At 39.8% G+C, this 26,750-nt stretch overlaps 1 protein-coding gene across 6 annotated transcripts; it reads right to left on the bottom strand.

The window, feature by feature from the left end:
* Positions 1–597: 597 nt before the first annotated feature.
* On the bottom strand, positions 598–25,664 carry LOC146556269 (MAGUK p55 subfamily member 4-like). Of its 6 annotated transcripts, none has more exons than XM_085248409.1 (21): positions 25,391–25,605; positions 23,874–23,931; positions 22,802–22,923; positions 22,637–22,714; positions 21,751–21,834; positions 16,418–16,549; positions 12,760–12,841; positions 12,258–12,343; positions 11,870–11,941; positions 11,422–11,618; positions 11,058–11,116; positions 10,698–10,715; positions 9,860–9,901; positions 9,724–9,744; positions 4,684–4,722; positions 4,223–4,390; positions 3,602–3,682; positions 2,073–2,166; positions 1,785–1,893; positions 1,524–1,658; positions 600–1,383 (listed from the first exon to the last, which is right to left on the bottom strand). In XM_085248409.1, exons 2-21 carry the CDS (start codon positions 23,893–23,895, stop codon positions 1,198–1,200), a joined length of 1,827 nt encoding a protein of 608 aa, XP_085104535.1. In that variant the 5' UTR covers positions 23,896–23,931; positions 25,391–25,605; the 3' UTR covers positions 600–1,197. The 6 variants fall into 6 exon arrangements, 4 of the variants coding, with proteins under 4 accessions (XP_085104538.1, XP_085104535.1, XP_085104539.1 ...); XM_085248413.1 differs by having other exon boundaries at positions 1,216–1,383; positions 1,524–1,596; positions 25,391–25,616; XM_085248412.1 differs by lacking the exon at positions 11,870–11,941 and having other exon boundaries at positions 598–1,383; positions 25,391–25,610.
* Between the last annotated feature and the right edge of the window lie 1,086 nt (positions 25,665–26,750).

The following is a 26,750-nucleotide window of genomic DNA, read 5'->3' on the forward strand; positions in this document are numbered from 1 at the left end:
CTGCGGGATTTGATTCCCTGCCGTTGTAGTGTGTTACTGATGGTGACCTTTGTTACTTTGGTCCCAGCTCTCTGCAGGTCATTCACCAGGTCCCCCCGTGTGGTTCTGGGATCGTTGCTCACCGTTCTCATGATCATTTTGACCCCACGGGATGAGATCTTGCGTGGAGCCCCAGATCGAGGGAGATTATCAGTGGTCTTGTATATCTTCCATTTTCTGATGATTGCTCCCACAGTTGATTTTTTCACACCAAGCTGCTTGCCTATTGTAGATTCACTCTTCCCAGTCTGGTGCAGGTCTACAATACTTTTCCTGGTGTCCTTCGAAAGCTCTTTGGTCTTGGCCATGGCGGAGTTTGGAGTCTGACTGTTTGAGGCTGTGGACAGGTGTCTTTTATACAGATGATGAGTTCAAACAGGTGCCATTCATACAGGTAACGAGTGGGGGACAGAAAAGCTTCTTACAGAAGACGTTACAGGTCTGTGAGAGCCAGAGATTTTCCTTGTTTGAGGTGACCAAATACTTATTTTCCACCCTAATTTACGAATAAATTCTTTACAAATCCTACCATGTGAATTCATGGATTTTTTTTTCACATTCTGTCTCTCACAGTTGAAGTGTACCTCTGGTGCAAATTACTGACCTCTGTCATAATTTTAAGTGGGGGAACTTGCACAATCGGTGGCTGACTACATACTTTTTTGCCCACTGTACATTTCAAATTAAAAATGCAGCCTACTTAGCCTCTAAACCACAACATACCAATAACATACCAATAAGATATCACTACAGCACAGAGAGGCAAAGACTGAAAGACTGAAAGTAAATACATTGAACAGCTGTCACTGAAAAAAACAGCATCAAAAGTGGGAGTGATTATATGAAATATAATTAAAGTGTAGTGTTCAACACCATGTAACAGCATGTAACATGAAACAACAAACTGTTGCTAGGGTTACCAACCACTGGATACAAATAAAGAGTTTTGTTCCCAAATTGCAAAGATATGACATCATGGATAGTGTCACATCATAATCATATGACTGATTATCTGTTCATCCCTTATAAATGTATTATCCTTATGTTCTGCTCTGAGGATTTCACCGTGTCTTTAAATACTTATTTCTGCCTGTTTCTTCTTATTTCACTTTCACGTTGTCATTTTGTATCTCTTTAGTATTTTATTCTTCCCCTGTGCTAATCCTCTGCTCTTCCCCAGCTTACAGGTATCCACTGTGGTTCATCCTGTGCCTGCTGAATGATGGAACAGAGCTCTATGCAAGCGTCCTGTAGGTCCTCGTTCACCAGGACACTGTCAAAAAACTGCTTGTACTTTGCTTCAATCGGCTTTGATGTCTCTTCAAGCTCTGCAAAGTCTTCCTCCTAAAACGACATTATTATTATTGTCAGTTTTAAATAACATTCATGCTTTTGCTTTTCTTTTTCATAAGCAGCTGCTCTCTCTCTCTCTCTCACTCACTCACACTCACACACACATATAATTTTTTTTTTTATGCTCTTACTGAGAAAACTCTGTTGATGGCATAATTGGTGATGATTCGAGCATCTCTGCGAGTTTCCCTGAGTCTGTCTGGGCTGGGTGGTTTGATGAAAATTACATAGGGTTTAAATTTCTTTGTTCGCAACAGCTGGATGCTCTGGAAATAAAATACTATATTAACACCAAAGCTTTTTCAATCATATGCAAACAAAAAGCTTCACAGAAAACTTAGAGACTGTTCAGAATACATGAAACAAGTGAATCTGTGTTACATGAGACTCACATGGGGCTCGGCGTCAATGATACACATCCGCCCTCGTTTTAGCACCTCATCAATGGCATCAGTGCTAATTCCATACAGCTGACCTTTACTCTCCCCATATTCCAAAAATCTGAACACATGTACACACACACATTCATACATCCACACGTGCAAAAACAGCATACAATTATAGTTAAATAAATAATAAACTTATATAATTCCCTAAAATTTGAACAAAAAGCCCCAAAAATCATGACAATCAACACCAAGAACATTAGCAAAATTTATAGTAAAGGAATAAAATCTTGCCTGTGGTTGCAGACCATGTACTCAAACAGTTCTTTGGTAACAAAGTGGTACTCTCTACCGTTCTGCTCCCCTGCTCTGATTGAGCGAGTGGTGTCTAGAAGAACAGACCAATCAGAACGTTTATATTAATAATTAGTCACAGTGAAAACAGCAGTATAAATATTAGGGGTGCAACGATACTCGTATCGATATTGAACCGTTCGATACAGTGCTTTCAGTTCGGTACGCATATGTATCGAACAATACAAAATTATTTAATTTATTTTATCAACTTTTCTTCTGACGATGATGTCTGTGTTGAGAGCTCAGTGGATCTGCGTTAGACTACTCCGCCTAGGTTGCACTGTCGAGCGCAGATCCACTGAGCGCTGCACAAGCTAGCAAGACAGAAGTTAAGCTCGTTGCAACATGGCAAATTTAACCTCCCCCACCCTCATTCATATCTGGCGTTTGGAACTATTTTGGTCTTCATGTGACGTATGACCCTGAAGGTAAGCGCGTCATGGACAAAAGTAAAACAGTATGTCGGATGTGCCACGCAATGCTCAATTACATGGGTGGGAACCACTGCGTTAGTGCAGTTTGCTTGTTAACGTGTTGACGCCGTCCAGCCCCACGCACGGGGCGATCCGCGGTAGCTCGTTAACGGAGATTTGGCGTGTTGTGACGTTAACGTCATTTCAGATTAACGCTGACAGCACTAGTGGGAACACAATGAATATGACTGCACATTTACTCCGACATCATCCTAGTGCAAAGACAAGTGGAAGCAGACAAAAACAACAAGCACGCATACTACAAACTTTACCCGAGTCATTTAGACAGAAGTTAGCACATGATTCTCCTTATGGGGACCTGATATGTTTAATATGCTGCTGAGAATATAGCCCAGAAGAAGCGTATAGTATAGCTTTTATTTTGGAAAGAGCCATTCCTCTGTAATAAACTCTCTTTTCCAAAGATGAGTGATTTCTCGATCAGATAGATTTATTATTTTATCCCTTTGTTGTTCCAGTAACATTAAATTTAAAAACTGTACATTTGAGTTAAAATATATATTTATAATTTTAATAAATGACAAATTAAAAAAGCATGAACATTTTTTTGTATCGAAAAAATATCGAACCGTGAATTTTGTGTATCGTTGCACCCCTAATAATTATGTAAAGCAGGTAAAATCACTTTCATGACTTTACTACCTCCTCCGCTATTGAGCTAAATATTTTTTTTTCAAGAGTGTCAAAGCCAGTAAGTCATGCTTCTTATCTGGAAGTCACAAGACACTTCTCATAAGTAATTATACCAAACTGGGCTCAACTGCAAACCAACAGGTGACTTCAAATCTCACAACCATCCTCACACACAGTCCATGATAATATTCCAGATGTTTAAAAACAAACAAAACAAAAACATATATTTCTTTTTTTTTAAATGTAGAGCCCTCTTTTTATTGTCATTTAAAATGAGAAGAACAGGTTCATTTGATTTCATTAGGAAAACCTCACACGTGTTAAGTAAAAGGCACATACGAGGCACTGGTCCCTGGAATGTCGAAGGATTCAGTTTGATGAGTCTCTTCCTAAGTTCATTTACTCCAACTCCTGAAGCACCTGTGCAGAAGAACAAATAATGAACTGGTAGGAATCTCCTTCAGACTTCCAAAGATATACATACAGAGACGGACAAGAATGCTGGAGAATAAACTTTTTCAAACAAGGAGAAAACAGCAGGTGCTGTTACAGTAGAAGTGAAACAATTTCAAACATTCTCCTGATACAAGGATGAGACCAGTGTGTTGAACAGTACATAAAGTAAAGCATTATTTATTGTATGTATTATAATTAGATAAGTACTTAATTCAAAGGACTACTGTAGTTATGCCAGCAATTCAGTATTCAAGAAACCAGTGAAAAATCTAAGCATACAGAGAGGCTTCTAATACAGAGGGTCTCAAGATCAATTGATAATCTCAGATTTTGTTAATCTTTATTCTGTTCAGCAATTTTGTGCTGCAGTTGTCTTTTGACATGAGGTGGGAGGTCTATTTGAAACACTTTACCGACATTCCATAATTTCAGGGTCAGCTGGGAGGCAGTGATTGATTTCTCATGGAAGCATTCATGTGTTATTAATGCAGTTATTCATCTCACCAACGAGGATGATGAGGCGGTGGTTCTCCTGAGGAGGGCGCTGGTACAAAACCACTTCCTCATAGGGGGTGGACAAAGCATTGGTGTTGGGGGAGCAGGTGGTGCACGACTGTCGTCGCTTCCTGTAGGAAGTCCTCTTCCAGACACGGAAACTTCGACGGAAACCAGCTGGTGAGGTTAAAGAGCACTTTTAGTTTCACTTAATAAACTTGACACACTTCTCACACACACTTCTCCTTATAAGGTGAACGTTACCAAAGTTTAGAGACAGCAGTAAAATGATTTATTATTGATAATATATATTTTCTATAGATATGATTTCATTAGATTGTAGGAATTTATTATTAAATAATAACTTGTCTTATTAAATCCATCCTTCAGTATAGATTTTATTATCAGTGCTACCCACTTAATGACTACTTAAATACTACCTAATTATCTGAATAGCATATATGTCTTACCCAGGTAGATTCCATCAGTAACATCAGATTCAGCTTCATCTGAAGGAAAGAAACATTCAAACTCCTAGATTTATCACCAGGCAGTACATTTCTTCTTTTTATTAAGTACAGAAACAAGTAAGCATTTATTTTTATATGTATTTACTACATTTTATTTTTTGTTTGTAAGCCTGACCTTAATTTTCATGGTCATATTAAAAATGCACCTAAATTACCGCCATTTAAAATTTTCATTAAAATAATTTTATCGAATTATGACTCGGAATAAACAAGTACATATACAAAAAGAGTCTACGCTGTGGGACTGTTTTGATCATGCGGACTGGGAAATGTTTCACGTGGCTGCTAATGATATTGATGAGTACACAGATTCAGTCTGCGGATTCATCAGAAAATGCGTGGAAGATGTCGTCCCATCCAGAACAGTTAAATCCTTCCCAAATCAAAAACCCTGGAGATGTTCGTGCGAACACTATGTCTGAGGAGGATGTGCAGAAGTGCTTCAGGAGGGTGAACGCACGCAAAGCTACTGGTCCGGACGGGATTCCTGGCCGCGTCCTCAATAAGTTCCAGTAGTACAAGTTCAACAAGGTCCGCGTCAGGTGTTGAGGAACCAGGGCACCCTGACGAGAAGTGGGCTACTGGAACAAGAAGGCATCGGTGGGCAAGAGACAAAAACAAGGCGTTGTTGGAATGCTACTACGCAAGTAACCCTGGCGGAAGGGGTTAGATGAATAGGATGAGGGACCTATGGATTCTTCGATACCCAACATCCACAATGACGGCGAAACAACTAGTAGCTCAGTGTTCCAACATTCGAAAGAAGGGACTGCTCTCACAGCTAGAGATTGATGAGGTACAACATAAATGCTACGGCAAGGGGGAACCAGGACGCCAGGTCAGGGGGCCACTCGAGATTGGGTACCATGCCCCAAGTGCGATAGGAGAAGGATCGTTGAGTGCGAGATGAACTGACCTGAAAGATAGGATCATGGCCAAGCTTGAAACCTGGACCCCCCATAGCCGGTTACCAAGATTACGTGAAGTACCCTCAGAAGGTCTGCTAGATGATGTTAATGCAGCACTACGGACGATACCTACAGCCATGATTACCGACACTAACAAGCTGATCTACAATACGGCAGCAGTGATCAGCGAGATGCTTGGCTACAAGTTGAACAGCCACAAGGGGCAGTACCCTCCATGGAGAAGGAGGCTAGAGGCTAAGATCAAAGTAGCACGGAGGGAGGTTAGCCAACTATCGGAGATGCAGAAAGGCGCAATGAGGAAGGTGCCTAAGAAGTACAGGAAACTGTCCATACCGGAGGCCTTGGAAACTGCCAAGCAAAGACTCACAGCCTTGGCCAGCCACTTGAGGAGGTACACCAGAGAGATAGAAGGCAGGAGAATAAACCAGCTGTTCTCCACTAGAGATGGCACGATACCACTTTTTTATGTCCGATACCGATATCATAAATTTTGATATCTGCCGATACCGATATGAATCTGATATAGTGTTTTTTAATCAATAAAACTGTTTTTTTAATATCTTGCTGCATTTTGTATAAGTTCATACTCAAGTTTAAATAAACAACAACACTAAAGCTATTCTGTTATACCTGTATGTAAAAAATACAACAAAATATTTCATAGTTCAGCAATACTGATCAATCTAATAAACTTAAACCTACTCCATCCTCCCTATTCTGGTATTTTAAAGAGTACTTAGCAGAAATATTAAGCAACCTAACTAATAGGGTTGCAAACTCCCAGCAAAAAAAATAGGGAACCACCCCCCACCCTCCATCTCATGATGCTTAATCGACGTAATCAACTTTAATTTGATGCAGGTTAGAAAAAAAATGCACAGAAATCAATTATTTTTCAAGAATAATTAAATAGATTCAACATCTTTCTTCTACAGAATTGCAGACTGCACAAATGGTATCTTCCCAAAGGAAAAGGTAGTATAGCTTATTAGGGTATATTAGACTTAATAGTTACTATATACAGTAATGGACTTCTATATATTTTACACAAGATTACAACTTTGGGTGTAAGATTCAGATAATTATTCATTAAAAGGCAGTCGCTCCATATATCAGTTGTTAAGCTTAACACTGGAATGCTTTACAAACATTCAGAGACGAACTTACACACTTGCTTTACTTCTCTCTGGGATCACTTCATCGGAGATGAAATTCTGGTTTTGTAGCGAGGCTACAAATACACATAGCCGCTCTATCACGTGAACACACTGCTCCGACATGCTACGGTTATGAGTCGAGTTACGCCGTGTTGCAAGTTTTGTGAGGTGCTTTTCTGATATTTAATGGATCGGATTACATTTTTTATTTCTCTCCGATATCCGATCCAGTAATTTAGGTCAGTATCGGACTGATACCGATACTATCGGATCGGTCCATCTCTCTTCTCCACAGAACCAGCAAAGGTGTACTCTCAGTGGCAAGGGAACAATAAGAGAACAGCACCACCAAGTCTGGAGACGGAGCAATACTGGAAGAGCATATAGAAGAAGGACGCAACCCATAACAGCAATGCTCAGTGGCTAGTGGATCTGAAGGCAGACCACAGCGACCTCCCCGAACAGGGTCCAGTAACCATCACAGTGGCAGATATCCAAGAAAGGGTCTCCAGTATTAAGAGTTGGACAGCACCAGGCCCTGACATGGTTCACGCCTACTGGCTGAAGAAGCTGACTGCACTCCACAAGCGCCTGGCAGCACAAATGAACCAGCTGCTAGTTGACGAGAGACACCCGGAATGGCTAACTGAAGGCTGGACAGTCCTGATCCTCAAGGACCCCCAGAAGGCACCGGTCCCCTCCAACTACCGACCAATAACCTGCCTCAGCACCATGTGGAAGCTCCTGTCAGGCATCATAGTGGCTAAGATGAACAGGCACATGGGTCAACACATAAGCGGGGCACAGAAAGGGATGGACAAGAATACCAGAGGCACAAAACAACAGCTACTGGCAGACCAAGCAGTCAGCTGAGACTGCAGGACCAGACTGACCAACCTGTCCTGCCTGGATTGATTACAAGAAGGCCTATGACTCAATGCCCCACACCTGGATCCTGGAATGCCTAGAACTATATAAGATTAACCGGACCCTGAGAGCCTTCATCAGGAACTCAATGGGGATGTGGCGGACAACACTGGAGGCCAACCTCAAGCCCATAGCACAAGTCACCATCAAGTGCGGGATCTACCAAAGAGATGCTCTGTCCCCACTGTTGTTCTGCATAGGCCTGAACCCCCTCAGAGAGATAAATGACAAGACTGGCTATGGATACCGACTACGGAATGGAGCAGTTGTCAGCCACCTCCTGTACATGGATGACATCAAGCTGTATGCCAAGAGTGAACGAGACATTGATTCACTGATCCACACCACCAGGATATACAGCAATGACATCGGAATGTCGTTCGGCTGGAGAAGTGTAGTCGGATGGTAACAAAGAGAGGGAAGGTAGTCAGAATGGAGGGGATCAAACTACCAGAAGGCAACATTGCCGACATAGAGGACAGTTACAAGTACCTGGGGATCCCACAGGTGAATGGGAACCATGAAGAGGCCGCTAGGAAAGCTGCAACCACCAAGTACATGCAGAGGGTCAGGCAAGTCCTGAGGAATCAGCTGAATGGTAATAACAAGATCCGGGCTATCAACACCTACGCCCTGCCCGTGATCAGGTACCCTGCTGGCATAATAAGTTGGCCAAAGGTGGAGATAGAAGCCACTAACATCAAGACAAGAAAGCTCCTTACCATGCATGGAGGGTTTCACCCCAAGTCCAGCACCCTGAGGCTGTACGCTAAGCGGAAGGAAGGGGGCCGGGGACTGGTGAGTGTCAGCACCACAGTCCAGGATGAGACAAGGAACATCCACGAATACATCACGAAGATGGCCCCAACTGACCGAGTGCTCAATGAATACCTCAGGCAGCAGAAACCCAAGAAAGTGGAGGAAGGCGAGGAACCATCATGGAAGGACAGGCCCCTGCACGGTATGTACCACCGGCAGGTAGAGAAGGTGGCTGATATCCAGAAATCCTACCAGTGGCTGGACAAAGCTGGACTGAAAGACAGCACAGAGGCACTAATCATGGCAGCACAGGAACAAGCACTAAGCGCAAGATCCATTGAGGCTGGGGTCTATCACACCAGGCAAGACCCCAGGTGCGGGCTGTGTAAAGATGCTCCAGAGACAATCCAGCACATAACAGCAGGGTGTAAGATGCTAGCAGGCAAGGCATACATGGAACGCCATAACCAAGTGGCCGGCATAGTGTACAGGAACATCTGTGCCGAGTATAACCTGGAAGTCCCGAGGTCAAAATGGGAGATGCCCCCAAGGGTGATGGAGAATGACCAAGCTAAGATCCTGTGGGACTTCCAGATACAGACATAGTGGTGGTAGACAAACATGAGAAGACGGCCATAGTGATCGATGTAGCGGTTCCGAATGACAGCAACATCAGGAAGAAGGAACACGAGAAGCTCGAGAAATACCAAGGGCTCAGAGAAGAGCTCAAGAAGATGTGGAGGGTGAAGGTGACGGTGGTCCCCGTGGTAATCGGAGCACTAGGTGCGGTGACTCCCAAGCTAGGCGAGTGGCTCCAGCAGATCCCGGGAACAACATCGGAGATCTCTGTCCAGAAGAGCGCAGTCCTGGGAACAGCTAAGATACTGCGCAGGACCCTCAAGCTCCCAGGCCTCTGGTAGAGGACCCGAGCTTGAAGGATTGACTGCCCACAGGGGCGAGTGGGGATTTTTTTTTTTATATTATACATATATTTTTTTGTTTGTTTGTTTTAAATAATTTATCTTTTCAACTTCATGTGTAAAGAATTTGTTGTTTGGTTGTCTGTCACTCTAAAGTATTGATGAGAAACTCAATAGACATAAATATGAGAAAAACCCCCACTAAGAAATAGAAAGGAACAGCAATGAGTGTCATGCAATCAAAAGGTTGCACTTTTTACACATTCATCACTGGACAGACTTACCTACCAAAATTTATTTCCTCCAGATCTGAAAAAAAAAAAAAAAAATAGTGACATTCAATGGGTTGTTGAATAATGCATAGCTTTCGTATATAAAAACTAAATATTTAAAATATATATGAATATGTATTTATTATGTTCACCTGTTATTGCATGTTTCTCATCAGAATTTGCAGGATTTTCCTCTGGAACAAAATAACAGAAAAGTTAGTTAAAGCTTATTTTCACATACATGTAGCTGGGTTTAAATACACCAACAAAGACAACATACTGTATGGCTGAAAGGCACAAAAAGCTATGTTTGGTTGAAAGTGTTAATGTGACAGACTGTAACACAACATAACACACTTCAGTTACTGTGAAAGGAGCAGCCTGGCATGATCTTAGCTCTTGTTTCTACCTTTGAGATCTCTCAGAAGATGAAATAAGCAGCTGCAGAAGCAGCTTAATTAACACTGTAGTTCAATTGGTGATTCATGTGTGCGAATGGTTGTATTTCTCTCTTTGGTAGATTGGTGACCTGTGGATAGATTTCTCATAGAATTCTCATCCTATGAAAGCTGTGATTGACTCTGGATAAGTATGCATGCATGGATAGCTGGTTTTGACTACAAGATATTCCCTAACATGACGAACAAGTGATGTTTGGGAGATATTGTATACCAGTAGTATAGATTATTGTTTCTGTTAATAGTCTCAGAGACCTCAATTATTATAGTTTTATTCAATGATTTAAAAAAAAGTCTTCTGTGGTTTCTTGTTTTTGTTATTGGTGGTTTGTTATTAGCCTAAGCGACACCTCTCTGTGTTAGGAATTGACTGACAGGTTAGTGCAGATAACAGTAATTAGTGCTGAATAATAATAATAAAAAAAGGTGTCATCAAAACAAGCTAACAAACAAGCACACTCAGAAAAATAAAATGAACTAAACTACGACATTAAATGACTATTATGGATGATGTTTCACATGTCACACCCACCGTTAGCAGTCAGGGTCACTAAGGGCAGCAGGGTTAACAGAAAAAATAAACAGCCGTTAAAAGCATTGCTCATTTTATGTCACAGCAGGTAGAGATTTACACACAGGTGAGAAAAAAAAAACTTTTATGCACACACCGACTTAAAATAACAAATTATTTTTGTAGTGACTGACTTATCTTTCAAATATTTTAAAGACTAAAAAATACATTAAAAGTGCTTCATGTAATCACACTGGTTTGTAAAACTTTAGGCATTACTGAGAAATATCCAAGTTACAAACAACTCTGCAATAAATGTACATATAATATATAAACCATTAAATAAGCACATGTTTAATAATAACAACCATGATTCCTCACGTGGTCTGATGCAGGTATGAACCTGTAAAGGCTGACACCACCATTGTTCCCTCTGTTTACTGTAGAAAGAGAAATAAATTGTTAAATGCAACCAATGTATTAGAGTCTTAAGCTAAAATCATGGAGCCAAACTGCAAAGATATATTCTTTCTGACATTATTATAAGCTAACTTTACCTAACAGTGTTAAGGCTTTGCCATCAGTTAAATGTGCAGAATAAAAGTGATGTAGCCCTTTAAAGTTACTTAGAATTATGTTATAAATGTTTTCTTACTCTCATAATGTCAGATCTATAAACTAACCGCTTCCTCTGGCTGCGGCCTGTAAGTTCGTCACATCTTCACAGTATGTGAGTGCGTCTCACCTCTTCAGCATGCTGGCCGAGGGAATCAGACCAGCGCAGGATGTAGCACATGGCAGTTTCCTGGCTTGCCACCACTGTCCATCTGACTGGTCAACCACCTGAAGAAGGTCTCCTCTGCTGAATGCCATTCCTGCATCTGGACATGGGATGGAAAAATCCTGCAGAGGGCAGTAGTCTACCATTGCCCTCATACATACCTGGAAGACAGACAGATAAACTTTGTTTTATTGCAGATTAAAAAATAAATTAATCAAAAAGTGAAACATTCACAGATGTACTGAGGGAAATCATGTTTTTAAACCTGGAACACCAGCCTGGAAAATAACAATCAGTGAATCATGTCAGTAATTGTACAGGGATTTTCCTGCTCATAAGTAAGTTTAATGTCAACAAAATGTGCTTTTAATAAAGTGATACTGGAGGTAAAGTGATAAAGTGTGTTTCTTACTGGTGTCTGGCTGAGGATGGCCTGAGATGGATTTGGAATGATTTTAAACAGGATAGTGCCTTGGGAATTGGCCTGACAGGGAAAGTCATACACAAGAAGTATACATGGTGAGAATTATTTTTAATAATCAAATGTACACGCTTTCACCAAGCATGTTGTCATACTATCATTTATACATATTATTAATACTATAAAGCTTGTGTTTAACATTTTCGTTTTCTTTTTTTTTCTTTTCTTTTTTTTTTTTTTTTTTTTTTACTTTAAATGGCTTTTGAATGAGGTGGTAAAAACTGCCTTTAATATTTCTAAAATGTATACAATAGCATTGATAATAGTATTTTCTTTTAAATAATGTTTTTCTTATTTTTAGCAGATGCTGATAGCATACCAGTATATGGATGACCTGTTCTGGTTCCAGGCCCACCACTGGGTTTCCATTTACCTCCACTAATAGGTCTCCAGGATGTAGAAGTCCTGATACAGGCAAAAACCCATATTTATTAAGACATATTATTGCTAGGCGTGATGTTTTCATCTCTCACACACAGACATAAGCAAAAATGCACATGCAACACACACACACACACACACACACACACACACACACACACACACACACACACACACACACACACACACATTTTCATATCTTAGTGAGGACATCTCATTGACATACTGCTTTCTTTAACCCTCAGCCTAAACCTAACCATAACCTAATTGTAACCCTGACACTAAAACCACATTCACCTTCAAACTCGGACGGACATTTTGTTATAAGCGACTGTATAAGTATAGTGGCATGTCAATTTTCTGTCCTCACAAAGCTGTCTAAACATGTAACACACACACACACACACACACACACACACACACTTAAAATACTTGTATACCACTGCGGTCAGCCAATCCTCCATGAATCACCCGGGCAATAGAGATATCTCCCGTCGCCTCATCCTTTCTTATAGTTGCACCCTAACAGATAGAGAGTTGTTCAAAATTTAACAACAAAGTAAAAAGCAAGCAAAAATAGTGACAAGAGATCTTAAGGCAAAGGAAAAATGTTTTCTAAGATTAGCAAATGGAAAATTTTGACTAAATTAATTTTTAAAAGTACACGATTTTAAAAGTAAAAAATAAATACTTTGTTTAAACACATTTTCTCTTCATGAGATCCTCATTAAAAAATCAGCAAATTAAGTAAAAGCTCTTCTTGTACGCCAGTTATTATTATTATTTTTTTTATAAGGCCTTCCATTTTTGTGCCATTTTGTGAGGAATATCAATATACACACTAACATAATACACCCAGCAGCTGAACATACATTCAACTCAAAGCCACACAGTTTAGTGCTGGTGGTAGATCAAAGTTAAATCGATAACTAAAGGGTTTTTTTCTTTATATTTTAATGCTTGGGCATTTGATATTAACTCATTTTGCATTACATCAAAATATCATGGGGACTCTAAAGGTAAACACTATCAACACAATACCATGTCCACTACAGGCCATTGCTAGAAGCAAACTGGTAGCAAGGGCTCATGAAAATTAAGGATAACTTTAGTAGTCCTGCAAATTTGCTACCATAGTTTTGGGAAATGAAAATGCTAAATTATTTTAAAAAATGCCAATTACATAAGCTCCAACCAGGCGCTAAAACAGTGCTCATGAAAATTAATTTTGATGTTTCTATATGTGGAATAATGTAAAACTTCTTAGGTGTTTCCACAGGGTTTTATTGCTGTATTTGATGTGCAATAGATACCACGTAAATATACAAACAATAAGTCAAGATGAATGCAGTTCGACATGTACAAAATAATCCATAACAAATATTATTAAAAATAAATTTAACCCTAAACACTTTCCTCCTTTTTTGCTCAATGTATATATTCAGACCATCATAGTCAAGAACCCAAAATAATAAATCAGAGCTGATGAAAAAAAATGAAAGCTGTCATACTTTTTAAGAATAGTTGGACTAGATGACGAAAATAAGACAGAAAGAAATTGCTTTGTACCTTTATATTGTTTGCTTTTGTTCCTTTGAGTGATTGTTTGAAAAATCGAAAAAGTCTTCAAATTAAAAAAAAAAAGTCCATATGTTGTTGTAGCTGATATTTCTTTTTAGACTAAAACATTAGGTATTTTTGTCACTGTCACAGCTTTTCCAGTACAAATGCTGGAAAGAGATGAAAAGGTTTGTTTTTAGTCTAGTTACTCTTTCTTCTTCTTCTTCTTTGTTTTTAAGCAGCCTGTACTCTTACAGTCTTGTTGGTCCTCCAGAGGAGCTCTTGAAATGGTTCCAGTGTTGAACCTCACTTGTCCATTATTACCACCCCTACCTGCCCTCTGAGGAGCTGCCACCATCCTTTTGGATCCACCATTAATTTGTGTTGGACTCCTAGATGTTGTAAAGTCATCTGCACAAGAACTTGTGGATGAAGAAGAGGAGAAAGTAGTGGAAGAAGATGGTGAGAGTGGGCCTGGGTATGGTATTGGAGATTTGCGGACAAGTTTTGGAGATAATGAGGAGACCCTTGGAGGAGGTGAGGGTGGATATTGTTGTGTCTTTGTCTGTGAAGGAGATGACTCGAGGTGTTTTTTGGTTACGATTAGCCCCTGAAGCTTGTCCACCACCTCGGCAAGCAGGTTAAGTGCCTGGGCGTTCTCTTCCACGCTGTCTGTGATCATCTCTGATGCTGCCACCATCCTCTCACCAAGTTGGCGTACATCCTGACTATTGTGTTCAATACTGCTGGCCACCATCTGAACAGTGGACCTAAGCTCTTCCACACTGCACTGTTTCTTGAGTTCAGCAGGCTGATTATGGTGTCTTGATTGCTGCTGCTGCGCATTTTGTTTACGTTTTGATATGTTCTGGCATTCATTGTGACGAGGAGCTGTAGCGTAGTGGAACATTAATGGATGATTTAAAGACTCTTCCTGATGTGTGTTATGAGGTCTGGTTTGAGTGGTTTGACAACCATCTCTTCTGGAGATAGTGCTGACCCCTTGTTCCTGAGTACTCCTTCTAGCTGCAGGACTAGAAGGAGCAGTGCGAGATCTAAGAGGGTTCATGCCACGACAAGAGGAGGTCCTTCCAGGTGTGGGGATATTTTTTGACTGTCCTCCTGTAGAATTTTTTTTGTACAACACAGGAGAGTTGGGAAGGCTAAAACTGTAAGCTGGGATTGGAGGAGGTGGGTATGCGTAGTCATCACTGCTCTCTCTGGTTGAAGCACCATCTTTCCCATTGGGTTTGAGTTCCTCTGAAAATGAACCACCAAATAAATTTGCAGTTCAAGAGAACAGAAAGACATTAGCAAACTATGTCTGAAAAGAAATGTAATGGCAGGAAAGCCCAAAAGACTTATAGAGTGCCAGATGATGGCAGGTTCATGAAGAAATGAACACTTAGTTGCACTGAGGAATGACACCAAGATAGATGAAGTGGTTGTTGCCTTTCATTGCCATTGCTAGACATATGAAAATATTTGCCCAGAAAGTACCAAATACTAGAATGATTAGATACAAGAAAGAATGAATCCTCGATTATGATTAGTGAAGGTACTGATGGATGGCCTGCGTTTCTATGATATGTTGCCATTGTTTTTTATATTTGATGGCTTAAATACAGACAAAGAATGATCAAATGAAAATGGTCAGATGATTGGTGATTGTATGGACTGTCATCATCTGTTCTTCCTCCTCTTACCAGTGCAGGTAGCAGGGTTCAAAACAGAGGGAGCTGACTGATTGAGTCCTTTGTTCCCAAGTTTTACAGTTGGTGAACACAAATAGCAACTTCCTGTGGATTCATAGCGAGGGAGAAAGGGGTGGGACCTGCCGTCTTTATGAACAAGGGGAAGCTTTGCTTCACTTTCGGGCACTCTGAGCTCCTCCCCTGACTGAGCTCTTCTTGCAGGGATGAGGCGTTCCAATGTAAAGCGGTGCAGGCTGCTCCAGCGGCTGTGAATTTCTCCTACACTCCTTCTACACTCTTCTCCACTCTTAATGAATGAAAGATGAGAAACTTTGAGTTTTTAGGGTTTATTAGAACATTTTAAAGTTAACATAATGTAATTTATATTTAAGCAATTTAAGACTTAACTACTTTATGACTAATCTGAGGGCACCTTGCAAGGCTACCTTCAGATTTGTCATCGAATCTATGAAGTCAACAAGCCATCTTGTTGACTTCATAGATTCTGTTTAACAATAGTGATCATTTCTGTATCCCTATCTTACAGGAATATATTACTAATTTGTTTGGTTTGTTTGAAAATGTAATCACTCTCTGGATTGTGCTTATAAGCAATGTTTTTTGTCATTTTTCTTTCAGAGAGTTTTGGACGACATAGATATTGAGACTAATAACGCCATGTAAATAGAAAGCTAAGCTACCTTAGCTTATCTAAAACAAAAAACAAGGACAAAAAATGACAAAAACACATTTATGTATATTTATAGGTTTCTATAGCTGACACGAACGAAACTGTATTTCTGAGCAAAAGTTTACATTTATGAGGAAAATGCTTATGTCTTACCAGAGGCTGGTTGTTCTTTACAAGACACACAATCCTCATTGCCTCCTCATCCTCTGGTATTTCATCAGGCAGAGGGGGTAAGACAGGCTCATAGTCTGACTGTGCAACACTGTCATGAGATGACAAGAGAGCCTGATATACAGAGAGATAGATAATCAGTAATGGGTAACCAGAAACTTCAAATATAAGTTATAAGTTAACCTCTGGGTGGTCTTGGGTGTGCCATTTTTCATTGTTCGTATACACGCCATTTGCAGTGTGTTGAACGGAATATAGCCAACTTTTCCAAAAAAAAGTCTGGTTACATATATTTCAAAATTCCAGTCTGACTCCCTTAAATTAGCTTCAGTGGCTGAGCTACAGATAAACTTACACTATTGGTCCTAGTGGTCGATTTGTGCCCCATTGAAACCCATTATAAACGCTATTTCCCATTCCACGGTCATTACAACCAAATAATGGGCCATCTTCCGAATGTTGGTGGTACTCGGGAGTCCGGGCCTTGGAATTGTATCTTTTGGGAAATATTTGATTTCTTTGTTTTTTGGGGCTAAAAAAACAGTGCGGCCATGTGACGAAACCGGGATATAAAGGGTTAAAATCCGCGAAATGTAATTAAAACTTGATATGAATATTTCAAGGAGAAGTAGGTCTAAAAGATTGGCTAATTTAAAGTGGAAAAAAATATTAATATATAGATATTTTATGGCACTTTTCCTGGCGTGGTCGATTTGTGGCTCTAAGCCCAATAGTGTATGCATTTTTCTAGGACCCCCCAGAGGTTAAGAAAGGCATGCCATGATGAACATGGATTCTAAAATGAATCTATAAAACGAATCTATATATATATATATATTAGGGGTGCAACGATATTCGTATCGATATTGAACCGTTCGATACAGTGCTTTCGGTTCGGTACGCATATGTATCGAACAATACAACATTTGTAATTTATTTTATCAATTTTCCTTCTGACGATGCTGTCTGTGTTGAGCGCTCAGTGAATCTGTGTTCGACTACTCCGCCTAGGCTGCACTGTCGAGCGCAGATCCACTGAGCGCTCAACACAGACAGCATAGTCAGAAGGAAGAGAGCAGGGCAAGCTAGCGAGACAGAAGTTAAGCTCTACTTGCAACAGGCAAATTGAACCTCATTCAGATCTGGCGTTTGGAATTATTTTGGTTTTCATGTGACGTATGACCCTGAAGGTAAGCGAGTCATGGACTAAAGTAAAACAGTATGTTGGATGTGCCATGCAATGCTCAATTACATTGGTGTGAACTAGTGTGTTAGCGCAGTTAGCTCGTTAACGTGTTTGCCGTCTAGCCCCATGCACGGAGCGATCGGCGGTAGCTCGTTAACGGAGATTTGCCGTGTTGTGGCGTTAAGGTCATTTCAACGAGATTAACCTGAAAGCACTAGTGGGAACACAACGAATATGACTGCACATTTACGCCAACATCATCCTAGTGCAAAGACAAAAACAACAAGCATGCTACTAACTTTAGCCGAGTCATTTAGACAGCTGTTAGCACGTGATTCTCCTTATGCTGCTGAGAATATAGCCCAGAAGAAGCGGATAGTATAGCTTTTATTTTGGAAAGAGCCATTTCTCTGTAATAAACTCTCTTTTCCAAAGATGAGTGATTCCTCAATCAGATACAGGGCTTGCAATATCGCTAGCCCGACGTCCCGGAGCTAGCGATTTTTTCAGTCGGGCTACCAAAATCTATCTCTTCCCTGCCCGTCGGGCTATTGTAGGAAAAATATATGTCAATGCTTTTGCATTCTTTCAGAAATGTAGCTGGGTAATTATGTCATTGGCATCGGTGAGCCACTGTCAATATGTGACATATTGAAGTCGCGTTTGAATTTGCGCTTGTTTTTTTGCTTTCACTTTGCAATCGTGCGAACTGTGTATAGAGAGCGACAGCACTGATCTGTGAGTGATGATAATTTGTTCACCAATTCCTCTGACATCGTCTTATTAATCGTTAGCTTACTATGCAAACATGACAAGTGAAATCTCCCGCAGCTTAAACATGTGAGAGGTTGATCGCGCAGAGAATCGCTGAGCTTACGTGAGTGAGCGTGTAAAAGCATTTCAGTTCTGCTGAGCCAAATAAGACAGGTCAGGGTGAAGAAGTGACAGCCAAAGAAAAGCTTACCACAAAACGGAGAAGTTATGACAAATCAGACTATAAGGCAAAAAGAAAGTGCAGCTTTATGGTTTCATGGACAAAAGAATTTCTGTGGCTGCAATATGATGAGCTAAATAACCAGGGCTGCACATAAGTGGTCCGCAGGTGCGCATTCGCTGTCAAAATAAAAAACACGCACAAGGGTTAGGGTTAAATTTAAAAACTGTACTTTTGAGTTAAAATATATATTTATAATTTTAATAAATGACAAATTAAAAATGCATGAACATTTTTTTGTATCGAAAAAATATCGAACCGTGACACCAAAGTATCGAACCGAACCGTGAATTTTGTGTATCGTTGCACCCCTAATACAGTGGGGCAAAAAAGTATTTAGTCAGCCACCGATTGTGCAAGTTCCCCCACCTAAAATGATGACAGAGGTCAGTAATTTGCACCAGAGGTACACTTCAACTGTGAGAGACAGAATGTGAAAAAAAAATCCATGAATCCACATGGTAGGATTTGTAAAGAATTTATTCGTAAATTAGGGTGGAAAATAAGTATTTGGTCAATAACAAAAATACAACTCAATACTTTGTAACATAACCTTTGTTGGCAATAACAGAGGTCAAACGTTTACTATAGGTCTTTACCAGGTTTGCACACACAGTAGCTGGTATTTTGGCCCATTCCTCCATGCAGATCTTCTCGAGAGCAGTGATGTTTTGGGGCTGTCGCCGAGCAACACGGACTTTCAACTCCCGCCACAGATTTTCTATGGGGTTGAGGTCTGGAGACTGGCTAGGCCACTCCAGGACTTTCAAATGCTTCTTACGGAGCCACTCCTTTGTTGCCCGGGCGGTGTGTTTTGGATCATTGTCATGTTGGAAAACCCAGCCTCGTTTCATCTTCAAAGTTCTCACTGATGGAAGGAGGTTTTGGCTCAAAATCTCACGATACATGGCCCCATTCATTCTGTCCTTAACACGGATCAGTCGTCCTGTCCCCTTGGCAGAAAAACAGCCCCATAGCATGATGTTTCCACCCCCATGCTTCACAGTAGGTATGGTGTTCTTGGGATGCAACTCAGTATTCTTCTTCCTCCAAACACGACGAGTTGAGTTTATACCAAAAAGTTCTACTTTGGTTTCATCTGACCACATGACATTCTCCCAATCCTCTGCTGTATCATCCATGTGCTCTCTGGCAAACTTCAGACGGGCCTGGACATGCACTGGCTTCAGCAGCGGAACACGTCTGGCACTGCGGGATTTGATTCCCTGCCGTTGTAGTGTGTTACTGATGGTGACCTTTGTTACTTTGGTCCCAGCTCTCTGCAGGTCATTCACCAGGTCCCCCCGTGTGGTTCTGGGATCTTTGCTCACCGTTCTCATGATCATTTTGACCCCACGGGATGAGATCTTGCGTGGAGCCCCAGATCGAGGGAGATTATCAGTGGTCTTGTATGTCTTCCATTTTCTGATGATTGCTCCCACAGTTGATTTTTTCACACCAAGCTGCTTGCCTATTGTAGATTCACTCTTCCCAGTCTGGTGCAGGTCTACAATACTTTTCCTGGTGTCCTTCGAAAGCTCTTTGGTCTTGGCCATGGCGGAGTTTGGAGTCTGACTGTTTGAGGCTGTGGACAGGTGTCTTTTATACAGATGATGAGTTCGAACAGGTGCCATTCATACAGGTAACGAGTGGGGGACAGAAAAGCTTCTTACAGAAGACGTTACAGGTCTGTGAGAGCTAGAGATTTTCCTTGTTTGAGGTGACCAAATACTTATTTTCCACCCTGATTTACGAATAAATTCTTTACAAATCCTACCATGTGGATTCATGGATTTTTTTTTCACATTCTGTCTCTCACAGTTGAAGTGTACCTCTGGTGCAAATTACTGACCTCTGTCATCATTTTAAATGGGGGAACTTGCACAATCGGTGGCTGACTAAATACTTTTTTGCCCCACTGTATATATATATCTATATATATATATATCTATATATATCTATATATCTATATCTATCTATCTATCTATCTATATATATATATATATATATATATATATATATATATATATATATATATATATATATATATATATTAGGGGTGCAACAATACTCGTATCGATATTGAACCGTTCGATACAGTGCTTTCGGTTCGGTACGCATATGTATCAAACAATACAAAATTTTTAATTTATTTTATCAACTTTTCTTCTGACGATGCTGTCAGTGTTGAGCGCTCAGTGGATCTGCACTCAGCAGTGCAGCCTAGGCGGAGTAGTCGAACGCAGATTCACTGAGCCCAGGGCAAGCTCGCGAGACACAAGTTAAGCTCTCATTGCAACATAGCAAATTTAACCTCCCCCACCCTTATTCAGATCTGGCGTTTGGAACTATTTTGGTTTTCATGTGACGTATGACCCTGAAGGTAAGCGCGTCATGGACAAAAGTAAAATAGTATGTCGGATGTGCCACGCAATGCTCAATTACATGGGTGGGAACTACTGCGTTAGCGCAGTTAGCTCGTTAATGTGTTGGTTGTCCAGCCCCATGCACGGGGCGATCCGCGGTAGCTCGTTAACGGAGATTTGGTGTGTTGTGGCGTTAAGGTCATTTCAACGAGATTAACGCTGACAGCACTAGTAGGAACACAATGAATATGACTGCACATTTACACCGACATCATCCTAGTGCAAAGACAAGTGGAAGCAGACAAAAACAACAAGCACGCATGCTACAAACTTTACCCGAGTCATTTAGACAGAAGTTAGCACATGATTCTCCTTATGGGGACCTGATATGTTTAATATGCTGCTGAAAGTATACCCCAGAAGAAGTGTATAGAATCGCTTTTATTTTGGAAAGAGCCATTTCTCTGTAATAAACTCTCTTTTCCAAAGATGAGTGATTTCTCGATCAGATAGATTTATTTTTTTTATTACTTTGTTGTTTCAGCAACATTAAATTTAAAAACTGTACTTTTGAGTTAAAATATATATTTATAATTTTAATAAATGACAAATTAAAAAAGCATGAACATTTTTTTTTGTATCAAGAAATATCGAACCGTGACACCAAAGTATCGAACCAAACCATGAATTTTGTGTATCATTGCACCCCTAATATATATATATATATATATATATATGTATATATATATATGTGTGTGTGTGTATGTACCTGGATATGAGGTGAGCTCAGGAGGCTGCACAACTCTCTAGCTGGAGCTGAAGGCTTTTGAGCTGTCAGTATTGCAGTTATGACCTAATGAAAAATTAAGAAGATTCCTGAATCAGATGTTAAATTACATTATACTGGAAAGACAAAATACCAGACATATGTAAAAGGAAAGCAAGAGACCTAAAAACACTGATTTCTATGGAAATATTTCCAGAAGAAACTTTAGATCCAGACATAATTTAATTTTAACCTACGACCCGAACTCTTCCAGAGCATGCATTTTAATTTCTCTTTGATATTTGGGCATATTGGGACCCGATGAATGTAAAAACAAAGGATTACCAGTTTTTTGTTTTACCCTATTTTTGTTTCTAAGAAAAATGAGAGCCACATATGAGGATATCCATTTAAAATTTCGTAAGAACATTAGCAGCATAATGTCCTCATAAGTGGATATCAGGCCCTTGTAGAGCAAAATTGAGTATTTTGGTCTAAATAACCCAAAGTGTGATGTCCTAATATGTGGACGCCAGGTCCTAGGAGGTTAAAATGACTTATCACAGTCATCTGGTCACTTGATCCACATCCTCTAAAAACTTTTTCAAAAAGGAAAGGTTTAAATCTAAATGTAAATGTAGAGAGGGTGTCTCCTGTTGTGCTTTGTATTATTTACAGAAAGCAGACATGTTCTGGTTGGTTTCTGTATTGATTACATTATCAGGCTTACTTAGTTTTAATTTTGTTACCTTTTGCAAGATGCAGAATTAAAATTCCAATTGAATCAGCTGTGATAAGGTGATATTTTACAGAACACTAATGACTGATATTTAGGGATCTAAATATTTCGTCTATGGCTGCTTGTTTGTTGTGTTGTATATATACACACCTCATGTGAGAGTCCTGCAGCATAAGGCAAAACGGGGCTTGGTGTCAGTCTCTGGAACTTTAACAGGCACTCATAAATCTGGAGACAAAGCACCAAATGATAACTTTTAGTTTGCAGACAGATGGTAGGTGTGTGTCTTTTACTCAGGACCTTTGAATCATGTACCTTCAGCAGGGCACAAAGCCACGGTGCACTCAGTAGTTCATGCAAAAGCTGAGCACCATTAATGTTCCTGCTAACAGCTTGGTCAACATCCTTCACCACACTGGATAGTACCACACTGACACCTGAACAAATGATGACATAGGGAATTAGGGAAGACACAGGGAATTCTTGGTAAATGGACTGGTAGTTATGCACCACCTTTCTACACAGCTGAGCGCTCAAAGCACTTGCAACTAATTCATCAAATTACACACACAATCATATGGCACTTATGCCTATGCAGCAGTTCAGGAAGTGCAAACTGGACTCCAACCAGCTGCTGACCTTCTACCACTTCATTGAGAGCCTGCTGACATATATCACAGTATGGTACGGCAGCTGCACTAAGGCGGATAGAGTGAGGCTTTAGAGTGTAGTCAAGGCAGCACAGAAGATAAATAATCGTACAAATAAAATATTTGCTTAAACAAACTGGAGATACTGCTATCCAATACAGATGCTGAAGTGATCCATACATAGCTAATTCAAGTTGGTTAGCTTGGGGAACAAATTTGCATTGTCTGAAATGTTGACATTAAAATGTGGTTCGAGTGCTTAGAGTAAAACCACATTTCCATATTACTTTATTTCACATTGGTACAATAATATCAGTGGAGAAAGTTTTTTAGTAATTGAAAAATAAAAGTGCTCTCATATTGTCCAAATTTGGTTTGATTACTGTATTGTTCCAGTGTTTGCTTAACTGTCTCTTTATCTTTCACTTGGTATTGTCAGAAATAGTTAGAATTGGGGCATTAAAACTGGGGTACTGCATGATTAATTACACTGTGACTGACAGATTCCAATGAATGTCTTTAATATAATTGTCTTTAATATCACAGCAGATGTTTGAGGTTTCACATTTCTCCTGAGCAGAAGGTGAAAAGCCGACAGAACCAGACAGGATTAACATTATAGAGAAGCCCTGACCCTTCTTTTATAATAAGTCTTTTCAAGTAAGCACCTACTCATGACTGAGACACATGAATTCAAGTCTACTGAATTTGTCTGTATACGTGTATGTGCTTCTCACCATCCTCCATTGCTTGTTTCATGGTAATTGTTCAGAAGAGAATGAAAGGGTTATTCCACTGAAAAGATATGGAGAAAGAAATAAAAAACAGATTTATGTAACAACCTCATTTTTTACATATTAAAAATAAAACAAATCTAGATAATTTAACAATCTTTAGTTAGTACCCATGTCATTATTAAACATAATTCAATTCATGTTGTGTGTGACTGTCATCTTGTTTTATTACAACAGACAAAGAAAGATGACACATTTACATTTTCATTCCAAAAGCATTTCACCTTAGGCAGAATATCAGGTTGATCTTCATGTTTTCAAGGCATGAAAACACTCAAAATTACTACTTGGTATGGATATAATCTTCAGAGTTTGGAAGTTATGGCTGATAACCATGATTTTCATTCAAAATTGATCAACAACAGATCTTGATGCCCTGGACAATTTGACTGCAGCTGGATAAAATGAGTAGTTTTTAAGTTAATTGTACTTCAAAGTTAAGAGTCTGTAACTTTTGAGAGATCATAGCAAAGTCTTACTATTATGATTAAATGTTATGGCTGTAGAAAATAGGTGTATCTTTATACCATGTTGTAATACACATTCTACCTCAAATGGTGTCCAAATAACTAACTTAAATCATGCTGTGATTGTTTTTTTTTTTTTTTTTTATTGTGTAGTTTTGGTCGTTATTAGGGGTTACTTTGAATAAATACATAAAATGAATATTTTACAAATAAAATGTTAATGTTAAAATTTATTTTTAAAAAAAGAACAACAAATGATCAAAATTGCAGAGCAATGTTTAAAAATTATGTTCCTTTGAACAGCAGAGAGGGAAACAATGAATGAAGTGAATGTTTTAAATGCAGCTTATCCTACTTTAGAACTTCCTGTTACAGCAGCAGGTTACTAAATGTGGACTAATTTCAGGTTACGGCTATTCTTCAGCTGCTTATCTCGGCTCAACTTCCGTTTCCACTTACACTGTCCGGGAAGAGCTTCCATTAGTCACGAAACCTTGGGTTCTGTGAAACTCGTTACACAGTTTCATGGAACTTCTTTTAGACTATTTCTGTTGGTGTCGCTTATCAATCATGTAAGATAAATATTATCATTTAAAAGATAAATTGAATCCAGACCTATATACACCAGGGAGAACTTTGTTGCTATGCTATTGTATATAAAATATGCAATATTTTATTGTGTCTACATTATCGCCAGGAGGGTCCCATAGTGGATGGCAGCATTTATTAGTATTTCTTTGTGATTATTCTGTATGTGCGTAAATCCTTCATCCCTCATCCCTCAAGTTCTTGGTATTTCAAATGCTGTGCTACTAAGCAAACACAAAAAGGCATATAAAAAGTACAGTGAGCAAATAGGCACTCAGCTTATTTGCTCATCAGCTGTAAGTAAAGCCCCATAGAGCAAGCAGGAAGGCTGTATATGCTTAGTCTGATTTTTTTTTTGATCAATTGCACTACAAGAGTCAGAAGTGTCAAAAAAGGTAAACTCACATTCCCTTCCTGTGGTCCAATTGTTCAGTGTGGGATTTCTCAGTTGAAAGGAACCAGTAGGGCGAGTGTGTCAGAAGCAGTCAACGCCAACAACATGAATGTGAGTTTACTACCAAACCTGAACTGACACTAATCCTCTCTGACCCGACTTAATCCACCAACCACCAATCTCCCTCTCTCACTCCCTTGCGCTGTCTCCTGCTCCCCCTTCTCTCTTCCCTGTTTGCTGACTTTTGCAATATTTTAAAAAAACATTTCGTTATCAGCTTGAAGTTTTTATCGCTAACCCTGTCAGTGTTCCCATGTCCACTTTTATTCTAGTTCCTGCTTTCTCGTTGTATTCTTCAGCCATCCTCATCAACTCACTCTCTCATTCACTTTAAGTAAGTCATCAAATCACAAAGCTTCTTAACTCTTCACTGCTTTTAGCCCCCCCCACCCCACCCCCCCCCCCCACACACACACAGTATAATCACACATGTTTGTATAGCTGTCTTTGTGAGAACCCTTTGTGGCATAATGCATTACCCTGCCCTTTATCTTAATCTTCCCTTAATTCCAAATCAAAGCCTAAGACAGAGCCCAAAGCCTCAAATAGCCGTGACAAGCGGCAGGTTTGTCACGATGTGAAGATCAACAAAATGATCCTTTATCTTTAATGTCCTCATAAGCGGAACATTGGTCTTGATTCTCACAATAACTGTTGGCACATACAAACAGCAGGTCAGCAAGCCAACCAGAATCAGAGTGGCAGCAAAGAATAACAGTACTTCTGGTGCATTAAATCCCACTGCAACATCTGGGTGAGGCCAGCCTGTGTCTGCTTTGTGTATGTGTGTGTTGGGGGTTATTGCAGGGTAATGGTCACTGGGTCACCTCCTCCAGGATTATTCTGCTTTCTGAAGGATCAGTGGTAGACAAAAACACAAAGAAAGAGAGAGAGGACATATAACAAAAACAGATGCAAGAAAACATGGAAAAGTAGTACCATGTTTTTCCAGCAATTCTTTCTCAATATCTGACCAGCTACAGTTCTTTGCAAAATTCACATAACAATACGTGATCAAGTGATAAATTAAGTGATAAATTAGGAATATAGATTTCGTGTCATGACTAGGATAAAGGGAGATTATTAGGGCCATATAAGGGCCTCTGTGATTTTGACTCAGTGGGTGTGGTCTTGCTGTCTTTCCAGTCTTAGACGCTGCCCTTCTTTACAGCTGATTCTATTTAGCAATTAGGCCGGAGTGCTTAAGTCCAAGGAGAAAAGCATTCCCGTACCAGAGGAACTTTTTGCTTTGCATGCTGTTAGGTGGATGTGTGACTGTTTATGCTTACTCTGTGAAAAGTTTGATCATTT

Source organism: Mchenga conophoros, linkage group LG16 (genome assembly GCF_057382185.1).
Source record: "Mchenga conophoros isolate Kocher_MC1m ecotype Shallow Benthic linkage group LG16, M_conophoros_male_GT1.1, whole genome shotgun sequence".
Taxonomy (NCBI): Eukaryota; Metazoa; Chordata; class Actinopteri; order Cichliformes; family Cichlidae; genus Mchenga; species Mchenga conophoros.